The 24,828-nt window shown below is 49.4% G+C and overlaps 1 protein-coding gene across 1 annotated transcript; it reads left to right on the plus strand.

The window, feature by feature from the left end:
* Window positions 1–28: 28 nt before the first annotated feature.
* LOC101780862 (amino acid transporter ANT1) lies at window positions 29–2,621 on the plus strand. The gene is made up of 3 exons (XM_022824003.1): window positions 29–46; window positions 667–1,311; window positions 1,927–2,621. The coding sequence occupies exons 2-3, from the start codon at window positions 871–873 to the stop codon at window positions 2,317–2,319; spliced, it is 834 nt and encodes a 277-aa protein (XP_022679738.1). The 5' UTR covers window positions 29–46; window positions 667–870; the 3' UTR covers window positions 2,320–2,621.
* Window positions 2,622–24,828: the final 22,207 nt, after the last annotated feature.

Raw genomic sequence — 24,828 nt, forward strand, 5'->3', positions numbered from 1 at the left:
CGCGCCGCCGGCTTCGCCACGCTCTACTGCATGCTCCTACTCGTCAGTACGCCCGCCCATCTCTCTCCCCCCTCTTTTTCTCACTCTTCCTGAGAATCCGGAGTCCAGTACAGTACAGAACGGAGTCCTCTGCGCTCCTTCCCAAGCACTCTGCTTTTGTCTGTGGCTTCAGCGGTTCAGCCTACAGCGCGTTCTTCTTCTTACAGATCCGAATCGCTGTTTTCTCTTGAGTTCTGAAGGTTGCAATACACAAACTTCAGACTCTGAAATGAGTGTTAGCTGTAGCCTGCGGTGCAGTGACACAGCTGTGGTAGTACTCGTGTGCTGGCAGATATGCAACTTCTTGTTGCCTATGATTTTTTAAGAAACTGAATGCAGAGGATAAGGACAAATCTGCAATCGATCAGCTCTGATAAAAACGAAAAATCGTTTTTAATAAGCCCAAAATGGTAGTTCTTCTTATCTTATCTGCTTAGATTTTAATTGGACTTTGCATGAGAATTTTGTGTTTCTGCTTCTCGTTCAACACTAGAATTATGATTGCGACTTACACAAATAAAATAAGGTTTGGAATTGCTACATAAGCCATGTCTTTCAGAACCGAACATCTTTGGATTCATTAACTGCTTTCTGTTTAATTGACTCGCTGTCATTTCGAATCTGAAGGTGGACTGCAGGGATAAACTCGAAGAGGACGAAACCGAGGAGTGCTATCATGGTCACTATACATATGGGGATTTGGGTGAAAGGTGCTTCGGGACTGTAGGCCGATGCCTGACAGAAATCCTCATCCTTGTTTCCCAGGCGGGTGGTTCTGTAGCGTACCTGATATTCATTGGTCAAAATCTTCATTCCATATTCAGCCAGCAGATGTCACCAGCTGGCTTCATCTTTGCCATCCTCCTGCCTGTGCAGATCGCTCTCTCCTTCATCCGTTCACTGTCTTCTCTTTCTCCGTTCAGTATATTTGCAGATGTGTGCAATGTCCTTGCCATGGCAATTGTGATCAAAGAGGATCTTCAGCTTTTTGATCATCCATTTGCAAACAGAAGTGCTTTTAATGGACTTTGGGCAGTACCATTCACTTTTGGGGTTGCAGTCTTCTGTTTTGAAGGATTCAGCATGACCCTTGCACTGGAAGCATCAATGGCGGAGCGGAGAAAGTTCCGCGGGGTACTTTCTCAAGCAGTTGCCGCCATCATAACCGTGTACGTGTGTTTTGGAGTGTGTGGGTACTTGGCCTATGGTGACGCCACCAAAGACATCATAACACTTAATCTTCCAAACAATTGGTCGTCAGTTGCAGTTAAGGTTAGTGCAGTTTTCACTAGTTTGCTTCTTGTTGTTACTTACTGAGCAACTAGGTGCTAAACTTTAACAGTATCACATCGGATGTTCAGATGCTAATTAGGAGGATTAAACATGAGCTAATTATAAAACTAATTGCAGCACCCTGTGCTAATTTGCGAGACAAATCTATTAAGCCTAATTAATCCATCATTAGCGAATTAAACTCTATCTGTGCAATTAGTTTTGTAATTAGCCTATGTTTAATACTCCTAATTAGCATCTAAACATCCGATGTAATAGGTGCTAAACTTTAGCAGGGGTATCCACTGAGACATGCAGCTGATTGAAAAATGCAACCTAACATTCTATATTCAGAGATATAAGATCTGATCTTGTTATGCACATGAGATCTCTTTTCGACAAAAGTAAAATGAGTCATGTCTCGCTGGAAAGACAATGATGCACATGTAGTAATTTGGACTGTATTGAAGTTTCATGACAGATTGTCTTGTGCATTGAAGTAGCATTCATATTCGCCTTCCACGAGTGTAATCTTTTCACATGGGAATTAGATGACAATTGACAATAGATATTTGAATCACATTTTTCTCTTAACAATCTGCAATCGATGGGCAGGTTGGCCTATGTGTTGCGCTGGCGTTAACATTCCCAGTCATGATGCACCCGATCCATGAGATCGTCGAGACAAGGTTCAGATCAAGCGGATGCTTCCAGAAGCTCTCCCGCAATGTACGTGGCGCGGAGTGGCTAGGCCTGCACTCAAGCCGCATCCTCGTGGTGGCCATCCTAACTGTGGTGGCGTCCTTCATCCCTGCCTTTGGGTCATTCATCTCATTCATCGGGAGCACAATGTGCGCGCTCCTCTCCTTCGTGCTGCCCGCCCTCTTCCATCTCAGCATTGTGGGCTCGTCAATGTCCTTGTGGAGGCGGGTGCTGGACTACGTGATTCTTCTGTTTGGTCTGGCTTTTGCAGGATATGGTCTTGTCACTGCACTCTCCCCACATTGAACAATGGCCCAAACGGTCAAGATGTGTACATCAGGATTTGAACCCAAGAGACTAAGGAAGTCATCAGCTGGACAGCGTTGCTGACAAATCTGGATCTTGGGATGGCATGGATCAAATGGAGATGGCTCTGATATTTGTATTGCCGGTTGTTCCAAGCATTTTATATAATGCACAGATGTATCTTTGTGTCTTTTCTGCACGTGGACAAAACAGAGAGTTGCCCCATTTGACGAGTGCACATGGGCTGTATACGGTTTATGCACAAGAGCATCTTTGGTTTGATTTGGACATGATTTGCTACAGCTATGGTGTTTTTCACCGGGTCTGTTGCGACGGTTCTCTGTAACTTACGGTGTAGATGACTTTTCTTATTTTTTAAGACGATGTGTACTAGCCAGAAGTACCTCACTACACTTGGTCAACGAAGGAAACAACGGCAGGTCGTATCGCTATGAGCGGTGAAGGCATGGCATCGGGATTTGACGAACTGGTGAATATTGTCCATATCATCAGTGTCAGTAGCATTGGCAAGCATTCTTAGAAAAGCTCCCCGCAAACTTAAGAAATATGCATAGAAAAAAATAGAAAAGGAAAATTCACACCACTATGGTATGTCGTCGTGAAGCTCCCTGGCGGCATCACCTCTTGGCCGGTCGACTCCTCCCCTGCTTGTCAGCCAAAGTTCCTCTACGTCCTATGTTTTTAGCGCGCTCTCTCCCTCACTAAGTAGAAAAAACGAGCATGAGTTCTAGTTGGGAAACCTCATATATTGGGACTAAAGGTCCCTATTTTTAGTCCTGGATCTTCCATCCGCGAATAAAGACCTTCTTTTAGTCCCGGTTGGTAATACCAACTGGGACTAAAATGTTTTGCGTCAAAAAAATATTTTAAATTCTCGGGAGGTCCCTCCGTACTTTGCACGTCACAAGTTATATGATTCTTTTCACGCGAAATATGTGCGTGCGCGGTGCGTGGGATACGAACCCACGACCTCAAGTCTCGCGTGTAGTTTTCTTACCATCTCACATACACAGTACATCTAACTGAATAGGGAATACAATACTTTTATAGTAACTCGTGAGGACCCTTTAATTCTATTAGTAACACCACGAAGGATTACACTTTGGAGTGTTACAACATGAAGGATTACACTTCGGAATGCCTGTACGGGCCACCGGAGGAGAGCTACTGCGAATATTCAACCAAACCTAGTTGGTTTGTCCCCTAAAAGGTGCATATATAATTTATTATTATAGACGATCGATATATGTAGGTGATAATACGTAGAGTGATTGGACTACCTCCAAAGTTTACTTATATAATTGCACTTTATCTATCACTCATTTTTTATGGCAAAGTCGGTCGAATCTCAACCCATGCGAATTGCACGACAATTTGTGTGTAATGCTTAAATCCTAGTCATCTTCAGGAGAAAATTTAGGTGAGGTACCTTGGTTTAGGGTTAGCTACTTGGGCCTAGGAAGGAAGATCGATGGTGAGTAGCGGGCCTGATCAAACTAAGCATTCTTTGTTTGCCAATCACATGGCCTTCTTGTTGTTGTTTCGTACCGCCCACTAGTGATTGTATGCCATGCTCTCCTCACTTTCGATGGCCAGCACACAAGAGACAAGAAGTTATACTAGTTTGGGAAGATCCCTACGTCCAGTTTCGGTAAGAGTCGTGTTCCTGGATCGAGTGCACTAGGCTTACAACGGGATGCTTGCAAGCAAGCGTTCGTGCGATATGTGTGTGTGCGCGCGCATGTGAATGAATGCTAGAGAGCCAGAAGGAAGGCCCGGTTCCCTTTATATAAGCCAAGGACTGGGCGACAATGTTTGGAGAAAGGAGTGGGTTCCCCGACCTCAGAGGTGGCCGAGGTGACCTGGCCTTCCTTAGCGTTGCAGGGCCTTCTCATCATGCCCCCTTCGTCGCCGTGGGCCCCATGCAACCTGTACGAGTTCCCTGTGCAGCGTGGGATGCCTACGCAGGGCCTGGCCGCTTCCAGATATGCCCCCGTTCTGTCCGCCAACCCCGTGGCAGTGAACGGGACGAACACTTTTATTGATGACCGTACTTGGGGTGAGTACGCGAGGCTTGGGTCATCGGCCAGGGCATGGCGTGCTGCTCTCCGGCTTTCCCTGATCTCTCTAGCATGCTCACGGCCACTCAATGTCGTGACGCCTGACATCGGGTCCTTCGTTGTCTACGGGTTGTAACGGACCTGGCGTGGTGGTCTGACCTTGACTGCGGTGGATCACTATAGTAGGGAGGGTGATGATGACGCTAGGGTACGTAAGCGAGTACGGACCACGTCGCCTCGTCCCGTAGGTCGTCCTGGGCGGTCCGAAGGTTGTAGCCTCACCATTGGACCCCTAGCTAATGGTCGGCTCCCTTCGTCGGGTCACGTCTTGGCATGGGGCGGTCAGGGGGGCCACGCCTCACATTTAATGCCCTTGGCACGACAATAGTAGGCGGGGCATGGTGGACCCCGTGCGGGCCCTATCCCCAGGCTGGTGCGGTGGATCACGTCCTTTATCTCGACCTGAGGAGGTCGGGAGGTTGGCCGTGGCATTGCATGGGCTGCCTCCAACATGCTCCTCGCTGTTGGGCCTTTGACCTTTTCGCGTGCAGTTGTCTAGGATCCCTTTCCTCAAAGTTACCCTTGGTATAGGAACCCGTCAGTAGCTCCCGAGGCTTCCTCCAACCTTGTGGTCGGGGGAAGACTCCTTTATTATTCTTGTATGCTGTTCGGTATCCAAAAATGTCCTGTGGGTTTGCGCGAGCGGACCCACTGGGTCTAGCCCCCGAGCTTCTGAGGGAATCGGGGATTCGCTCAGAAGATTTTAATGCAGGCGCGGCTTGGTTTTTGCTGCCCGATGCTGTCAGGAGGTCCCTCCTGGACCCTTGGTTCTGCGGACTCCTGCCGGTGCGTGTCCAGGTCCAGTCCCCCCGATGCCTTGCATGACGCAGAATCCTGAGGCCTCGCTCAGGGCTTGCCAGTTGTCACGCGGGCTTGCCGGTGCGTCGAGGCTCGCGATGCTTCCACCCGATGTTGGTATATTTAATGATCACGAATAAATCCGCAAGCGCACGGATATACCGTTGTAGCATTTCACCCAAGAGTGTTCCCAATGGTATCGTATTTCCCAAAGGAAGGCGGGTAGGTCAAAAGAGTTTACTATGCATATGAGTATACCATAGATGGATAGAGACAATACTCAAGATAGGGGTAAGATAGATAGATAGATAGTATGACACACAATGGAATCATCTCAAGATAACTAAGCTAGGGAGAAGGACTAAGAGTTAGCTCTAGGTTCATATGTACTTCCTATATACTGCACAGATCATACAAGTATAACATACATACACATTGTATAAAACTCAGGCCTATGCACCCAGGCACACACGGGGAGATAGTACCCGTACTTGTTCTACCCAGTAAAGTTACTACTAATTTCCGAACTCCTACAGCGTATCCAAACGTGGGGGATTACGAAGGACCAATAGGGTTGTCACCACCTGCGGCCTACCCCTAGCAACTCGTGAGGCAAACTCATATCCAAGCACCATGTTTGCATTGTTAACAACACTCGTGCCATACCGGGCTATTATATCAATGGCTGAAGCCACCATAAATATGGCCATTCAACCGATACCGTAGCATAGATCAACTAAGCTATACAAGATATATATGCACACAGAGTATGTATTGAAGCATGGTCTCGAGGCATACATGGACGTATATAAGCCTATACTATGATATCAAGGGTATACGACTAGCATACGAGCGTACAAGCCTAGCACATCAACATAGCAAGGGTATATAGCTAACTCATGCATATGAGAACCAAACACAACACTATATAAAGAATATGTATACTTTGAATAGAATAAAGTCAACCTAGGAATAAATGATACAAGAGCCATACCCTACACTCCAAGGAGACCTGGAACCTGAAGTAGAGCTACTCTAGCCTAACTCCACTAATTTGGAAACTAAGAGGGAGAGAGTGATTCACTAGTTGTGTGTGTGTCCTAGAATGGAGCCCCTCCCCTTATATTTATAGGCTCCAAGAGGCGGTTTTGCGAGGGAATCTTAGGGAATATCCCTTAACCGACGTAAATCGTCGCCACATGGAAGCTAGAGACAAGAGGGGACAAGGGAACTGGCCGACCCCCTGTGGGCCCCCCTCGCAACTGCCTTTCTCCGGGTGATTGTTTGGTGGGTCCCAATGGTGGTTGTGTGCATTATCCGGTGGATTGAGGTAGTTATGGTAGTTTGTGAGCCCTTCAATCCATGGGATGCATACGTGGCAACCTCATGTTGGTCAGAAGCATGTTTCTTGGATCCTTAGAGGGTACTTTCTCCATCCTTTTATGCTAATTCACCTACAACCAAATATTCTCCAAGGACAAGTGGGACTACATTATTCGAAACCAAATATGCGTGTAAGAAATGCCAACCTCATTTATTCTTGAGTATATTGACGGTCATATTTTGTACTCAACGACCGTCAACAACTCCCCCAAGCTAGCCCTTTGCTCATCCTGAGCAAATGCTAAGACTTAGGTTGGTTGATCAGGAGTTGCTATGATGTTGTATTCCTAACTCATGCCAAGCCTACAATAAAATATTCTACCAAGAATTGAATAAGTTGGCATTGGTCTTACCTCTTACCTTACTTCTGTGGGGCATGTAGCTTCACCTTGTCTTGGGTGGTTGAGAGATAAAATGGTTTTATAGAGCACCATTCACTCATACTTTGATCAGCTATCAATTTGGAGGTTTTTGCAACATTTTTCAAAAGAAATCAAAGTTCCTCAAATGATACTCTCGGATCGCGCAATGTGTATGATTCCTCACCAAGGCATAGGATTGCCTTTCTTTCACAACCTACTCCTAATAGGCTTATATGTGGAGCTATATGTAGGGACGAATGAAGGTATACCTGTGTAACGACCGACCCCTAACCTTTCCCAGTTAGGTTTGATCTCAGCCTTTAACCTCAGTCAGTTGTTCTGTTGACCGCACCTGAGTGCTCAGTCATCCGCCAGTCCCGACCCCTGAGATCCGACCCCTACCGTTTCGTTCCTTTCCCGACCCTGGCGAGTTCAGCCCTCCGTCGGATCCTGCTGATCTTCCTCACCCGTCCGATCTTTTCCCCCGGTGGACCCGTGAGATCCTTTTTCCAGATCCCCCGCGTCAGCCGCACTCGAGTTGCATGGCCGCCTCAGAGCTTTCCTGCCGCGTGGCTCGTCTTCTCCGACGCCACCGCTCAGTTTTGTCTCTGGCAAGCGACCAAGTGGGTTCCCGCGCCCTTTTCCCCAATGGCAGCGGAAGCCCTCTGCACCCCTTTCTGCAGACCCTCGTCTCCCGCGCCCATCATCGCGATACCAGATCCCGGCCCCGGAGACCGATGTCGCCCGTCTTTTCCGTCCCTTCCAGCAACAGTTGCGCCGCCCGGTCGTCGCTACACGACGATTCCCCCACCGCCAACCCCGACCGCGGCCGCGACAGTTCCTTTTCCCCGCTCTGTCAGAAGCCGCCCGACAATCTGTTGTTCCGCGCTCTCCCCCGCGCCGCGTCCGCTTGTTCTCCCACCTGTGCGCCCTCGATCCTAGCGCCGTTTAACCGGTCGCTTCTATCACCTCTCCCGCACGACGACGCCCGCTCTCCGCCAAATCCCAACCACCGGTCTACCCGCACCTACGCCGCCCTGACGGAGTAGCGCAATGATCGCTGGCGTCACCCCTGGAGTTCTGCAGCACCGCCCGGTTTGCTCAATCGCCGCCACGGCAGAGCACTCCATTGCTTCTCCCCGGCCTTCGCGCCGCTCCCCTTCTCTCTCTCCGCGACGTTTCCGTTCCTCTGCTCCAGCAGCTATAAAAGGAATGCCCCCGTCACCGGAGTTCCCTCCGTCTTTGTTGCCTCTATCCTCCTCTAGCTCCCTGCTAAAGCTTCTAGCGCCACCCACCCAGTTCTTGAAAAGTTCTTCTCCCAGTTCCTTCTCAGTTCCTCCAAGTCACCCCGCAGCTTGCTCCCTTGTGCTGCGTAGAGCTCTCTTGTGATCCGCAAGAAGCGCCGCCACCGGAGCATCGCCAATCTTAGTCCCTGCTCGAAGCTTTAGTTCCGCGCCCAAGTCTGCCTCTTCCCGACCCCGAGCTTTCCTTTCAGGAAGAAGGTGAGTGCCGACCCTAAGTCCGCCTCGCCCGACCCCTCCTATCCGCCCGACCCCAGTTCCGTCTCGTCCGACCCTGTCTGTTCGCCGACCCTTGTCCGCCTCGCCTGAGGGCTTGGCTGTGATCTTTTTCTTCAACTCGAGGGTGTATGTGTAAAACGTGGGAACCCTTCAGCGCCTACGTCTGAGGATCCCAGTTATCACATCCTCTAGTTCAAGGATCAGACCACTAGTTTCCTTTCCTACCCTTACCTGTTGATCATCATCAGCTCTCTCAAACTGCCTCAACCTCCTGCTCTTTGTCGCAAGTTTCTGGGCTCAGGCGAGCCAGTGTTGCTGTCAAATCAAACGTTTAAGCTAACCCTTGCATTGCATTCGTGTAGAGCTGCATCTCGCTGATGGTTTCTACGAGCTGCACCCGGCGCCCGAGGAAGAAGCTGTAGCCGAGATCCTGCCCGCGGAAGTCGAAGCCGCCCCCGAAGTCGAGCAGTTCCAGCCCTCCTTGTTTGCAGGCAAGCTCCGGTTGCATGAAAATCCTACGTGTTTTTGCCAAAGTTGCACATGCCTTCCGAATAGCCTGTTTGTGCATTTACGTTTAGGAGTTGTGTGAAACCCTAGATACATGACTTAGTGACCCTTGATATGAGCACTAGCTGTTGGACCGAGTAGCTGCATTGCTTAAATAGGAGACGGTAAAAGCCGAGTGATCTCCTGTCACTCGCGAGTTGTAGGAGTTGCATGTTTACTCTCTGCTACAACTATAAGGACGGTGGACGGGGCAGGGTTGGTAACACTTTGGTGGTCGGATGGTCGCCCCGTCTGTCTATGAAACTTGCTAAGGCCCGACAGTGGTGGTGTTCGTGATCAAGTGTTTGAAAGTACTAGCCTCATACTTAGTATGGGATGAGGAAGCCTAGTACCTGATTGAACCTAGACGTGAGCGGTCGCCCCATTGTTCTTGGAACGGAGTTTCCCCTGCTGGTTGTCGCACGTGGTGGCAAAGCGTGGTCACAGAACGGCAGAGACCGGGTCTGTGGAACCTTGCACCAAAGGAAATGGGCCCGACACGGGTTAGGGGATTGATGGGGAAGGCCGACACAGGAAGCGACCTCCGGGTGCGCGGATGTCGTGGGGCTAGGTTCACCATGCATGGTTAAAGAACTCGAATCGATTCGTCTGCCTCTCACAGTTTGAGATTACTTGATCGCTATGTCACCTTGAGTAAATGAGGAATCTGATGATGGCAATGTTGTTGTTTTTATCTACACACTTGATTGGCTCGATGTTTGTTTAGAATAGGTTGCACAACCTAGACTGGTAAGTAAATCTAGAACCGGAGCTAAAACTTGAAAATAGGTTACTTAGTGCTTTTGGCAAAACAAACCCCTCAGCCAAGAAGCCTTGCATGTCTAGCTGGAAGAGTAGTTGGCTCCTCCCCGGTTAAGTCTTGTTGAGCTTAGTAGCTCAGCCTTGTTGTGGCTCCTGTTTTTCAGGTGAAGTTGCAGTTCCCGACCCCTCCTTTGTGGGCGCTTGGCCGCCCCAGCTCCCGCCAGGCTGGACGGTCGAGTGGGACCCCTCCTCGGACGGCGAGGAGAGGACTCAGTGATGTTTTGGTTGGCCTCGCCCGGACGTCCGACCCCGACGAAGTCTTCCGCTAGCTTTCTCTGTTGATTTTTGTTGTAAACCCTAATGTCGGATTTTATGGTGGAACCAAAATGAGTAAACTTGTTCAAAATCCGTGGACTCGTTGTATTCTTTGTAACCGCTCGCCTTGTGTGGATTGCTGAACTCGATCCTGTTTAAGTGGTTAAATCGGATGAAGTCCGACGGCGCTTCGTGTTGGCTTGAGTTAACCAGGGGTGTCGCATGTTAGGCGGCTAAACTCTGATTAATCAAGCTAATCCGAGGTGGTTCCGCCACAGCTTGTATCAGAGCCGAGTTTAGCATATCAGAGAACCCAATGAGCCCTAAACACTTCTTTGAAAATATAAAAGTTGCAAGAACCTTTCGAAAATCTCGTACAAACGTTAAGGATGACTTAGTGCGAGAGGCCCTAGGGGATTTTGGGGTTGTTTCAGGTGACTAATAAGTATCTGGTTATGTTGCTAACTCCTCCAGCACTTCGCCACGTCTGTTATACGTGTGCCGAGTTCCGCATCACGAGCATGCGAGGGTTGATAGGGAGTTCCATTCAAGGGACCCTATCTTCGCGGTTGTTTTCGCCCACGTCTATTATACGTGCGCAGGTTCCGTATGTGATCCATACGAAGGTTGATATGGTTCGATCCCAACGAACCTATTGGCACGGTTGTTTCGCCACGTTTGTCATACGTGTGCCGATGCCGCATCACGAGTATGCAAAGGGTTATGTGGTTCTATTCGGAAGGAACCTATTTCCACGGTTGAGTGCTGTCCATGCAGCCTTAAACGCATGGGTGCCGTTCCTATAGTGAACGGTAATGTTTGGGAACGCTTTCGTGGGTGCTGGCACGAAAGGTTCGTGTGTGTGTTTTCTGCAGGTTGCTAACCGCGCTCGGTAAGACGTTGCTAGAACCGACTAGTTAATATAGGGAGAGACGTATTGTTGCCTTGTCACCGGCGCTGACCGCGTAAGACCCAAGGTTCGGGCAGTTGTTTTTGGTGAAGAGTACGGTAGGCCGTGCATGCGTCATACCAAAAATCTGTAATGTTCTCTTCTCAACAGCAACCCTGTCCGACAGAGTTCTTTTGGATCTAAGGATTTCTAGCTCCTCTTAGTTGCTCTCGGTTAAGCCCTTCTGCTTCTCTATCCGATCCCTGATCCTCGGAGTTATCTCACGTGGCTTCGGTTTTCTTGGTTCCAGATGGCTGCTCCCGGGCATGTGGTGTTTGGAGCGGACGGTACCTTCCAATCAACATGCCTACATTTCGAGGGGTTTCCCGCGATCTTGTGGGATACGTTGAGATGGTTTGGGTATCAGTCCCCACCCCTGTATTCTGGGCGGCTGTATGTGGAGCAGGGCATCCAGACGTGCCAGGTGCAAGCACTGGTGCCACCCCCTTTTGCGCGGCCCGACTGGCCCTCTCTGGGCATCATAGCCTACGGTCTTTCTCCGGAAGATACGTGGGAATCCGCCGCTCTTCAGTTGCTCACGCAGTTCTGTCAGTTCCACCCTGTGGAGATCACCCTGGACCCGATCGGTCTTTTTTCCGTCAGGAGTCGGTTGGACCCGGCCTGGCTGGACCGCATCGGAAACCTCGAGGTGTTGGCCACTACCTGTGCCACGATCACCATCTCCACCAACGTCCGTTGCATGGCTGCTTTCTACCGGCTGATAGAGCTCCAAGGAAGAGCCATGACTCTTTTTGCCCGGACGGCTGCAGACACCCACGGGTACCTCCAGGCAGCTAGAAGAGACCTGGTAGGCCAAACCTACCAGCTGATCCAACGTGGAATCCAGATCCACGACATGCAAGACCGGATCTCCGAGCTGGAAGGAGAAGTTGCTGACCTCGTGGACGGCATGATCGAGCTCTCGGAGGAGAAAATGGAGGTGGAAATGGAGTTGGCCGTTGCCAATGCCCACCTAGAGGAGCACCAAGCTGAGCTTGAAGATATGCATGCCCTCAACATGCAGCTTGAAGCTCAGGAGGACCCTGAGGAAGACGAGGGAGCGTCCAGCATGGACATAGAAGAAGATGGCGCCCCTTCTCCGACTCATAGTGTCCAGTGGTAGCCTAAGGGTTCTCAGGGAACCTTCTTTCTTTTGTTGTACTCCTCGGCAGCCTAGTTTTGGAAAGTTGTAATAGGTTAGCCTTGAGTTGAGTACTCCCTGTGTTGAAACGTCGTTGTGTATAAAGTCAACCCGGTGCATAGTTTTATCCTTTCCGTATGGTGTGGATGCTAAGGTTGAGTGAGTGGTGCCGTAACCCTGTGTTGTTTTCGGGGAGCCTGTTCAGTTGGCCGTCCCTAGTTTGCGAGCTAGAGTGCGCCGACCCTTAAGGCATTTACCGCCTTGTCCGACCCTCTTCGAGTACGGACCGTATCCGACCCCTTGGTTCGAGTGGATCAGACCCTAGGAGTCTGTATGTGGTGTGGGTACCTAAGGTGGAGTACCAGGGCAAGCGGGGGCTATCGGTGATGAAAATAGGAGGAATGTGCTTCCTCTATCAGGACGTGTGATGCACCATTGGCAAGAGTCGCATTGAAGGATTTAATTCATACGTTCCCAATCGCTGGAGTACACCTAAGGCTATGAGATTGATGGGGCGTTAACTCTTGCAGATGGCGCACCGCACCAGGTCAGGATCTGTGCCCAGCGGCAGTGACCAGCGCCAGGATCTTCCCCCGCCCCTGCCACCATCGCCATTGGAGGCAATCCTAGCAACTCAAACCGAGCTGCTCAGGCATCTGGTGCAAGGACAACAGCAGCCACATGGTGGTAGAGCACAGCAGCAGCAGCATATCGCAAGATATGAGGACTTTCTGGGGACGCAGCCCCCGCTGTTCCAAAAGACCCAAGAACCGCTCGACGCTGATGCATGGGTGCGGACGATCGAATCCAAGTTCGAGCTCCTCACCGCTCCATGCCCTGACAACAACAAGGCACGGTTCGCAGCTCAGCAGCTGCGTGGTTCCGCACGGCTTTGGTGGGACTACTACCATGCCATGCTACCTGCTGGCCACGTGGTCAGTTGGAACGAGTTTAAGACGGCGTTTAAGGCGCATCACATTCCTGAAGGTCTCCTGTAGCGCAAGCTCAACGAGTTTCTGGCCCTCACCTAGGGAACTCGGGATGTGCTGCACTACGCCCAGGCGTTCAATGACCTATGCCGTTATGCGGGATATCACGCGGACACCGATGAGAAGAAGCGGGACAGATTCCGCCGAGGACTAAGCTTGGAGCTCAGGGAGAGGCTGAACCCCATCAGGGTGGATACCTATAACGAGTTGGTCAATCTGGCCATCTCCCAGGAGGACTGCATGCAATCTCTCAAGGCCGACCAGAAGAGGAAAGCCTCTGTGGCTCTTCCGAGCCCGCCAGCCCGAAGGTTTCGGATGATCCCTCCACAAGCCCCTGGCCGACCCCAACAGTCAGGGAAATGGATCGCCCGACCCCCGCCGGCGACAATGCCCAGTTTCCCAAGTCCCCAACCGCAAGTACCCCGGCCGACCTTGCCAACGCCACCTCGTCCGGCAGCCAGTAACAGATGTTTTACCTGCGGCAATGAAGGACATTTTGCAAGGGACTGCCCCAGGAGCAAGACTCAGCAGCAAGGCCAGAACCCCATGGCAGCCAGAGGAAGAAGGCCCAAGGTGCAAGTCCGACAAGGCCGACTCAACTACACCAGCTTGACCGAACTTCCCGAAGGTACGTCAGTAATGACGGGTACTTTTCTTGTTTTAAATCAAGCTGTTGTGGTGTTGTTTGATTCGGGAGCCTCTCATAGCTTTATCGGGAGTAAGGCAAGGGAAAGGTGTGGGCTAAGTGTAGGTCACACTAAGGAACCCTATGTGATCGCCACTCCTGGAGGAAGGATAACGTCGGATCAGGTCGTTATTCTTGTACCTCTCCAGCTAGGCCCCACCCTCTTCAAGGAAAACCTTATCATCCTTGACCTCGAAGGCCTAGACGTCATCCTTGGCATGGATTGGATGGCCCGACATCGTGTTGTTTTAGATACCTCAGCCCGATCTCTTTTCCTCCGCTCGCCCTCTCATGGCAGTGCTACCCTATCCTTGACCCATCCTGAGTCTTTGACTCCTTGTGCCTATCCTCTCTTGGGAACCCGTTTAGAAGACCTCCCTGTCATCTGTGAGTACCCAGATGTGTTTCCAGAAGACTTGCCAGGCATGCCACCTGACAGAGAAGTGGAGTTTTCTATAGAGTTGGTTCCTGGCACAGCCCCAATATCTAAGAGACCCTATCGAATGCCACCCGCTGAGTTAGCAGTGTTGAAGACCCAGTTGCATGATCTGTTGGAAAAGGGCTTCATTCGACCCAGTACGTCATCTTGGGGTTGCCCCGCCCTGTTTGTGAAAAAGAAAGACGGCAGTTTACGGATGTGTGTGGATTACCGACCCCTCAATGCAGTAACAGTCAAGAATAAGTACCCACTGCCCCGCATTGATGTCTTGTTCGACCAGTTAGCCGGAGCAAAGGTGTTCTCCAAGATCGATCTTCGTTCTGGTTATCACCAAATCAAGATTCGACCTTGCGACGTACCCAAGACAGCTTTCTCTACCAGATATGGACTGTATGAGTACCTGGTCATGTCCTTTGGACTCACCAATGCACCCGCTTACTTCATGTACCTTATGAACTCGGTGTTTATGCCCGAGCTGGACAAGTTTGTAGTGGTGTTCATTGATGATATCCTAGTGTACTCAAAGGACAAGGAAGAGCATGCCAACCATCTTCATATAGTTCTCCAACGACTGAGAGATCACCAGCTTTATGCAAAATTCTCCAAGTGTGAGTTTTGGTTGGATAGTGTCAAGTTTTTGGGACACACTATCTCCAAGGACGGTATTGCCGTGGATCCCAGTAAGGTGCAAGAGGTCATGGAATGGAAGTCTCCTGTCTCGGTACACCAGATCCAGAGTTTCCTCGGACTGGCAGGTTACTATCGGCGTTTTATACCGGATTTCTCCAAAATAGCTAAGCCGATGACCGAGTTGTTGAAGAAAGAGGTCAAGTTTGTATGGGACACCAAGTGCGAAGAAGCTTTCAAAACCCTGAAGCACTTGTTAACCACCGCCCCAGTTTTGGCTCAACCCGACCCCTCTAGGCCGTATGACGTATACTGTGACGCCTCTGGCACTGGACTCGGATGTGTTCTTATGCAAGACAGCCGAGTCATTGCCTATGCCTCACGTGCGTTGCGACCTCATGAGCTGAACTACCCGACCCATGACCTTGAGTTGGCAGCAGTGATACACGCCTTGAAGATATGGAGGCACTACTTAATGGGAGATCACTGCAACATCTATACCGACCACAAGAGCCTCAAGTACATCTTCACGCAAGCCGACCTCAACATGCGTCAGAGAAGATGGCTGGAGTTGATAAAAGATTATGACTTGGAAGTACACTATCATCCTGGCAAGGCCAATGTGGTGGCCGACGCCCTCAGTCGCAAACCCCGTTGCAACTGCTTGTTGTCAACAGCCTTCACCAACACTTTGTGTCACGAGATGGGAAAACTAAGTCTAGAGCTTGTTCCCCATGGAACCCTTGATCACATCATCCTTGACTCAGTTTTGGAGGACCGTATTCGGTCAGCACAAGCTAAGGATGAAGAAGTAAAACGGATCATCAGTAAGGTCTCGGTAAAGGACGAGGGATATAAGCTTTTCCGGCAGGACCAAACGGAAGGTGTGTACTATGGAAACCGACTAGTAGTGCCCGCCGACCCTGAGTTGAGAAGGCAGATCCTAGATGAAGCTCATCTTTCCAAGTTCTCAATCCACCCTGGCAGCAACAAGATGTACCAAGATCTCCGTCAGACCTTTTGGTGGAGTGGGATGAAACCGGAGATAGCTCGTTATGTTTCAGAATGCGACACTTGTCAACGTGTCAAGGCCAGTCACTTGAAGGTAGCAGGAACCTTGCAGCCGCTACCTATTCCCTCTTGGAAATGGGAAGACATCAGCATGGACTTCATAGTTGGGTTACCCCTTACAACTCAACGGTATGATTCTATCTGGGTTATAGTGGACCGTCTGACCAAGACGGCACATTTCTTTCCTGTTCGTACCACCTACACCGTCAGGCAGTACGCAGAGTTGTACCTCGACCGTATCGTTTCCCTACATGGTGTACCCAAGACCATCATCTCTGATCGAGGAGTCTAGTTTGTGGCCCGTTTTTGGGAGCAATTACAAACATCCATGGGCACCCAGCTCATCCGAAGCTCAACGTATCATCCCCAAACCGATGGCCAAACCGAGAGAGTAAATCAGATCCTCGAAGACATGTTAAGAGCTTGTGTCATCCACTATGACAAAAACTGGGACAAGTGCCTGCCCTTAGCAGAGTTCTCCTACAATAACAGCTACCAGGCCAGTTTGAAGATGGCACCGTTTGAGGCCCTGTACGGCCGAAGATGCAGGACACCCTTAAACTGGTCCCAACCAGGAGAGAGACAGGTTTATGGCCCTGACTTAGTGGCAGAAGCCGAGGAGCAAGTGAAGGTAATTCAGGCAAATCTCAAGGCTGCCCAATCGCGACAGAAGAGTTACTCTGACCAGCGGAGGAGACCCCTGCAGTTCAACCTTGGTGATCATGTGTACCTTCGAGTCTCCCCAGCCAAAGGAGTGCAACGGTTTGGAATAAAGGGCAAGTTAGCTCCCCGCTATGTTGGCCCTTACGAGATTGTGGAGAAATGTGGGCCTGTTGCTTACCGGATCCAACTCCCAGAACAGCTATCAGCCATACATGATGTTTTCCATGTGTCTCAGCTGAAGAAATGTGTCCGAGTTCCAGCAGAGATCCTAGAACAAGAACAGCTTCAAGTAGAACCTGACCTGACCTACGCCGATTACCCAGATCGAGTTCTTGACCAGAAGGAAAGGCACACCCGACGCCAAGTGGTAAAGATGTACAAGATCCTCTGGAGAAACCACACCGAAGATGAAGCAACATGGGAGACGGAAGAATATCTGAACAAGCGTTTTCCAGGTTTTCTATCCCATCAAGGAGGTAAGAACAGCACACCCTTGATCTTGAATCTCGGGACGAGATTCTTTTTAAGAGGGGTAGGCTGTAACGACCGACCCCTAACCTTTCCCAGTTAGGTTTGATCTCAGCCTTTAACCTCAGTCAGTTGTTCTGTTGACCACACCTGAGTGCTCAGTCTTCCGCCAGTCCCGACCCCTGAGATCCGACCCCTACCGTTTCGTTCCTTTCCCGACCTTGCCGAGTTCAACCCTCCATCGGATCCTGCTGATCTTCCTCACCCGTCCGATCTTTTCCCCCGGTGGACCCGTGAGATCCTTTTTCCAGATCCCCCGCGTCAGCCGCACTCGAGTTGCATGGCCGCCTCAGAGCTTTCCTGCCGCGTGGCTCGTCTTCTCCGACGCCACCGCTCAGTTTTGTCTCTGGCAAGCGACCAAGTGGGTTCCTGCGCCCTTTTCCCCAATGGCAGCGGAAGCCCTCTGCACCCCTTTCTGCAGACCCTCGTCTCCCGCGCCCATCATCGCGATACCAGATCCCGGCCCCGGAGACCGATGTCGCCCGTCTTTTCCGTCCCTTCCAGCAACAGTTGCGCCGCCCGGTCGTCGCTACACGACGATTCCCCCACCGCCAACCCCGACCGCGGCCGCGACAGTTCCTTTTCCCCGCTCTGTCAGAAGCCGCCCGACAATCTGTTGTTCCGCGCTCTCCCCCGCGCCGCGTCCGCTTGTTCTCCCACCTGTGCGCCCTCGATCCTAGCGCCGTTTAACCGGTCGCTTCTATCACCTCTCCCGCACGACGACGCCCGCTCTCCGCCAAATCCCAACCACCGGTCTACCCGCACCTACGCCGCCCTGACGGAGTAGCGCAATGATCGCTGGCGTCACCCCTGGAGTTCTGCAGCACCGCCCGGTTTGCTCAATCGCCGCCACGGCAGAGCACTCCATTGCTTCTCCCCGGCCTTCGCGCCGCTCCCCTTCTCTCTCTCCGCGACGTTTCCGTTCCTCTGCTCCAGCAGCTATAAAAGGAATGCCCCCGTCACTGGAGTTCCCTCCGTCTTTGTTGCCTCTAGCCTCCTCTAGCTCCCTGCTCAAGCTTCTAGCGCCACCCACCCAGTTCTTGAAAAGTTCTTCTCCCAGTTCCTTCTCAGTTCCTCCAAGTCACCCCGCAGCTTGCTCCCTTGTGCTGCGTAGAGCTCTCTTGTGATCCGCAAGAAGCGCCGCCGCCGGAGCATCGCCAATCTTAGTCCCTGCTCGAAGCTTTAGTTCCGCGCCCAAGTCTGCCTCTTCCCGACCCCGAGCTTTCCTTTCAGGAAGAAGGTGAGTGCCGACCCTAAGTCCGCCTCGCCCGACCCCTCCTATCCGCCCGACCCCAGTTCCGTCTCGTCCGACCCTGTCTGTTCGCCGACCCTTGTCCGCCTCGCCTGAGGGCTTGGCTGTGATCTTTTTCTTCAACTCGAGGGTGTATGTGTAAAACGTGGGAACCCTTCAGCGCCTACGTCTGAGGATCCCAGTTATCACATCCTCTAGTTCAAGGATCAGACCACTAGTTTCCTTTCCTACCCTTACCTGTTGATCATCATCAGCTCTCTCAAACTGCCTCAACCTCCTGCTCTTTGTCGCAAGTTTCTGGGCTCAGGCGAGCCAGTGTTGCTGTCAAATCAAACGTTTAAGCTAACCCTTGCATTGCATTCGTGTAGAGCTGCATCTCGCTGACGGTTTCTACGAGCTGCACCCGGCGCCCGAGGAAGAAGCTGTAGCCGAGATCCTGCCCGCGGAAGTCGAAGCCGCCCCCGAAGTCGAGCAGTTCCAGCCCTCCTTGTTTGCAGGCAAGCCCCGGTTGCATGAAAATCCTACGTGTTTTTGCCAAACTTGCACATGCCTTCCGAATAGCCTGTTTGTGCATTTACGTTTAGGAGTTGTGTGAAACCCTAGATACATGACTTAGTGACCCTTGATATGAGCACTAGCTGTTGGACCGAGTAGCTGCATTGCTTAAATAGGAGACGGTAAAAGCCGAGTGATCTCCTGTCACTCGCGAGTTGTAGGAGTTGCATGTTTACTCTCTGCTACAACTATAAGGACGGTGGACGGGGCAGGGTTGGTAACACTTTGGTGGTCGGATGGTCGCCCCGTCTGTCTATGAAACTTGCTAAGGCCCGACAGTGGTGGTGTTCGTGATCAAGTGTTTGAAAGTACTAGCCTCATACTTAGTATGGGATGAGGAAGCCTAGTACCTGATTGAACCTAGACGTGAGCGGTCGCCCCATTGTTCTTGGAACGGAGTTTCCCCTGCTGGTTGTCGCACGTGGTGGCAAAGCGTGGTCACAGAACGGCAGAGACCGGGTCTGTGGAACCTTGCACCAAAGGAAATGGGCCCGACACGGGTTAGGGGATTGATGGGGAAGGCCGACACAGGAAGCGACCTCCGGGTGCGCGGATGTCGTGGGGCTAGGTTCACCATGCATGGTTAAAGAACTCGAATCGATTCGTCTGCCTCTCACAGTTTGAGATTACTTGATCGCTATGTCACCCTGAGTAAATGAGGAATCTGATGATGGCAATGTTGTTGTTTTTATCTACACACTTGATTGGCTCGATGTTTGCTTAGAATAGGTTGCACAACCTAGACTGGTAAGTAAATCTAGAACCGGAGCTAAAACTTGAAAATAGGTTACTTAGTGCTTTTGGCAAAACAAACCCCTCAGCCAAGAAGCCTTGCATGTCTAGCTGGAAGAGTAGTTGGCTCCTTCCCGGTTAAGTCTTGTTGAGCTTAGTAGCTCAGCCTTGTTGTGGCTCCTGTTTTTCAGGTGAAGTTGCAGTTCCCGACCCCTCCTTTGTGGGCGCTTGGCCGCCCCAGCTCCCGCCAGGCTGGACGGTCGAGTGGGACCCCTCCTCGGACGGCGAGGAGAGGACTCAGTGATGTTTTGGTTGGCCTCGCCCGGACGTCCGACCCCGACAAAGTCTTCCGCTAGCTTTCTCTGTTGATTTTTGTTGTAAACCCTAATGTCGGATTTTATGGTGGAACCAAAATGAGTAAACTTGTTCAAAATCCGTGGACTCGTTGTATTCTCTGTAACCGCTCGCCTTGTGTGGGTTGCTGAACTCGATCCTGTTTAAGTGGTTAAATCGGATGAAGTCCGACGGCGTTTCGTGTTGGCTTGAGTTAACCAGGGGTGTCGCATGTTAGGCGGCTAAACTCTGATTAATCAAGCTAATCCGAGGTGGTTCCACCACAACCTGTTTCTCATATATTGCTAAGTCAAAGATCGGATCCTTTGGAGAAGCAAGTCATACAACCTGATCAAGATGTGCATGTGTGTGGATGGTGAATATGGTGGATGGTATATGGACTGCTTTTTGTATGATCCTTCTCTCTCCTTACTTTCTTTCTTTGGAGACATGGGCTATCTTTTTTTTCATCATGCTTCCATGAGCATGTTCTTTATTTCTTTTTCATATCCCAAGTCTCTTTTGCAAGGATACTTTTGGAGAGAGAGGTCATAAAACAACATGGAGTTTTATTTTGTGGATGGATGAAATGATGATTACTAAGTTCTAGTGTAGAAGCTTATCATATGGTAGTGGCGTGTACGTGATCTTGATCATGAGAGTATGATAAGTTTCTCACTAAGGGTCACAACAATTTGACAAAGCTCAATGAGAGAACAAGCTGCATATGTGGAGGTTATATAATAGGATCAACATATGACCTTGGATAGGAATTTCTCATCATTGAGGAACTTATCATTTTAGCATTTTCAAAAATAAAACTCTGGATATCAAGCATCACATAAAGCAAGATCATAGCAGCTCTATTCTACCATATCATATCTCACAACAACCTAGACATGGATCATGCTTTTTGCTACCCACAAGTTTCAAGCTAAGGTTTTGATCATGCAAGCCAACAAATTCAAAAACATGGGTAGGATACTAAGTTGTAGCAAGACATATGAGAGGGAATAAACAGAGAAACTATGCATCATTTCAACCATGGAGAATTTAAACATTCTTACCGCGCATAGGAAAGCAGTAAATATTTTTGGTCTTTTTAGTTTTTTTTCAGATTTTTATTTGTTTTTATCATGCATATTCGGAAAGCAGTAAAGATACAAGTTACCTCTCTTATGGGGGTCCTCCCCCAAGCTAGCTTCTGGCTCACTACTGCTGGTTGGGGTTGTACCCCGTCCAATGGAAGTAAGCCCTCAGCTCCTCCTGCTGTTGCCGCTGGAACTGCTGCATCTCGTGGATCCTCTCACCGGCCTGTTGTTGCCAATCCTGAGTGGACTGGATGTGCTAGTTCAGCAACTCCTCCATGTCGCTAGTACGCATGGTGAGCTCGCTCAGCTGCTGAGTGAGACCGGTGTGGTCTCGAGATGAGAACGAGCGCCAAGCACTGAACGTGAAAGGGACACCACCGGAGCTGGAACTAGTGGACCAGTTCCGATGGATCGATTTGTCCCACTCATCACTGTCCACATTCTGCCACGCTGAGCTACTCGCCCTGTGCTGATAGGAGGGTTGGTCCCAACCGGAAGTGTATCGGGTGTTACCCCGGGCACACAACCAGCTGTGGGCCATCCTGCCTGAGCTAGGTACACGGGAGGCTGTGGCTGCGGATGCGATGGTGGTGGCTGCTGTATGGCTGCACTCCTCGGCATGCTCCTGGTCATCCTGCCACTAGAAACATTGCTCTTGCGAGCTTCCTCTTGTGGTAGAACAGGCATGGTTAGCAACCGGCAATTATACAAACGAAGTCCCGGGTTAGGTGATAGGATCTCATTTGTATAACCGGGAAAGAAGAAAAATAAAGAATCATCCAGACCCTTCTTGAGTGTGTGGCTATAAATCAAATACACTTCTTCGATGTGAGGACAAGGCATCTCAATGAAGGGAATAGCATTCCCATCTAGAGCCCCGTTCCTCGAAGCGACGCGAGTGATCAAAGAAATGCACTCAATGGGACCCGTCATCTTAAAATTCTCGAGCCATTGCCGAACCATTGCCTTGATGGGGAAGATCTTGATCTTCTTGACCATGGCATATAAAATCATGAACTCATCGTTGCGCACGGGTCTGACATCCTCTCTTAGGAAGAGGGTGACGGCAAGCCACTTGTGCATCAAGGGAAGGGTTGGATTCTGAATGTCATTGCACCGAGGTGTAAATTTACCACTGACCATCTGACCAGAGATTTCACCCTAAAAACCATGTCGAGAAAAACCATGACAAGCTTTGTTGAGAAAAATAGCACAAGAACCAAAACTGAGGTGACGGCTAAATTCCTTCCAAGTAAAATGATATTCCGTCATGAAAACTCAGAAAGAAACACCATCCGTCACCTCCTGAAGAGTGCAAAGAAACTGGATGGTGAGGGGCTGAGAACCAAGCTTTCCAATTGGTGAAAAATCATCCCACCCAATAGCAGACCAAATAGAGGTGAATTCGATATCCATACCTATTTTCTCCAGAAGTTCCGGGTCGTAGGCATTGGTGTGACCGAATGTCCGGTCCTTGAGGATGGCGTAGGCTTGCTTCTCTCGGTTGCCTTGAAAGTCAAGGTAGGGGCATCACTTGCGTCCACCTCCATAGCTTTGACTTGTGGTTCAGCTTGCTCTTCTTGCTCTTTTTCATAGTCCATTGAAGTCAGGCTCGGTGTTGGTTCGGAGGAGTGAGGAGAGCTTGTGCTAGACCACAAGCGGGACAAGTTTGAACCCGTCATCCTCCTGAATGCGCCGGCAACCCGCTTCATGCTTGCCACTGAAGACAAAGGAAACACAAGAGCTCCATGTAGCTTTGTAATCCTGATATCACTATGTCACTTAGAATGACAAAGTTAGTAGTTATTCCACACTAATGTGAGGACCTGCATGTCACCACAATAATTAGAAGTCTTTGCATGCACATCACATGAAAATTCCATTTCATGTTGGCTTGTAGCCATCATGCTATTCCTATCGTTGCACCAGCTTGCATGCTGTGATCATTCAAAACTTCTCCTATTGAGAAGTAGCTCCCACTCTGATAAGATGGCCGGTAAGCCATCATAGCACTCTATCAACCAGCTAGCATGCTAGCAAATCAATATATTATATACATATGTGCAAAATAACTAGTAGTCATTAAATAATCTTTAGACAAGAACGCTAGGATTAAGGCAAGCAGATTGGTTAAGAATTGAACCAATAGGGAATTTATCCAATTAGAAATTGGTTAGCCCAATTAGAATGAGTTTGCGGACAAATAAAAGGATAAGTTCATTGTATGGAAAACAACTTTATATTATGGATTTAAAAGCAAATGGGAATTCGAGAATGAAAAAGCAATAAAATTTTTCAGAAGAAATTCTATGTAGATTATATTTTGCATAAATTTTAAACTTGAAGTTTAATTATCAGAAGTACTGCCTTCCTTGGCACAAGGTCTGCAACAACAAAGACGGGTATGAAATCCCGCCCTTCTTTGATTTGAGGTAAGAGCGGAGCAGCGGGGACGGAGTTATGAACCTGGCCCTGTGAATTAGATTCACAAGTGGTCACGGATCGCTCTTCCGACGCAGGGCTTTCCCCCACGCCCATTCCCAGAGTCGCACTGTGGGCTCCCTTAAATGTGGACTGTACTAGCAAAGCCAACCATAGCGCGAGTGCCCCAGCGAGCTCCGAAAAGAGCTCCGCGATTCTATTAAACGGACTCCAGAAATGTAGCTGTTGGCTAAAGTCATGTATGGAAAAGAAATCAAATAGAATGTATTGCTTTCTCTATGCCCAAGAAAGGGAAAAGGAGCATATAGGTACGGCTTTTGACTACAAAGCAATGCAAAGTCTTTAGTAGAAAGAGGAGCTGAAAGAACTCTTATTAGGCTTGCTTGTGATTCAGAACCAGCATGGAAAGAGTTTTCAAAATAGTCTTGAAGTTTATAGTATAAGTATTTGGATGAATATTTTGAACTAAATAAATAAAGAAGCTAGATAACATAATAGTTCTGTAGATTTAAAGATGCACAGATTATTGGTATGCAGAACATGCCAACTGCTAAATATATTAATGAAATCTAGATCACTCCATAACAAATAAACTCTAAAGTTTAAAATAAAGTGCGTGAAATTTTATTTCACCATTTTAGCATACAAATGGGCATCAAGTTGCATTAAAGTTGGAGAAATATGAATTTGAATTTCCATTACATTAAGCTCACGAGGATATCATTGGAAGTATGCTATTTATGAAGATCTAATACTAGCATTAGGGGGAGAGGAAACCCATATGAATGCCTTGTATTGAATGGAAGATTAATCTTCATAATGTTCCTGAAAGCTTGAAGTAGGAATAGAAACACACGCTAAATCGCATGAAGCGAAGTATAATGCTAGAAATTTAAAATGTGAAGAAGCCTATGAAGGGCACCACTTGATGTGGAAATACACTTAAAATGAAATTTCCTGAAGGACTTTATCCCAGTAAGAATGCACACATAATGAATACTGACAAATGGGAAATTAGAAAATAGGAGAAACAAACCTGAAGTTATTGACCAGAAGTTCAGTTTACTTGTAGTAAACACAATGTTATGTGTGATATATCCCTGGTATTTAATAATATACTCACCATGGCAAATGACTTGATCATTAATTTAAAATCTACTGGGATGCCTGTTGGTTTTGGATTGA

Source organism: Setaria italica, chromosome II, assembly GCF_000263155.2.
Source record: "Setaria italica strain Yugu1 chromosome II, Setaria_italica_v2.0, whole genome shotgun sequence".
Classification (NCBI taxonomy): domain Eukaryota; kingdom Viridiplantae; phylum Streptophyta; class Magnoliopsida; order Poales; family Poaceae; genus Setaria; species Setaria italica.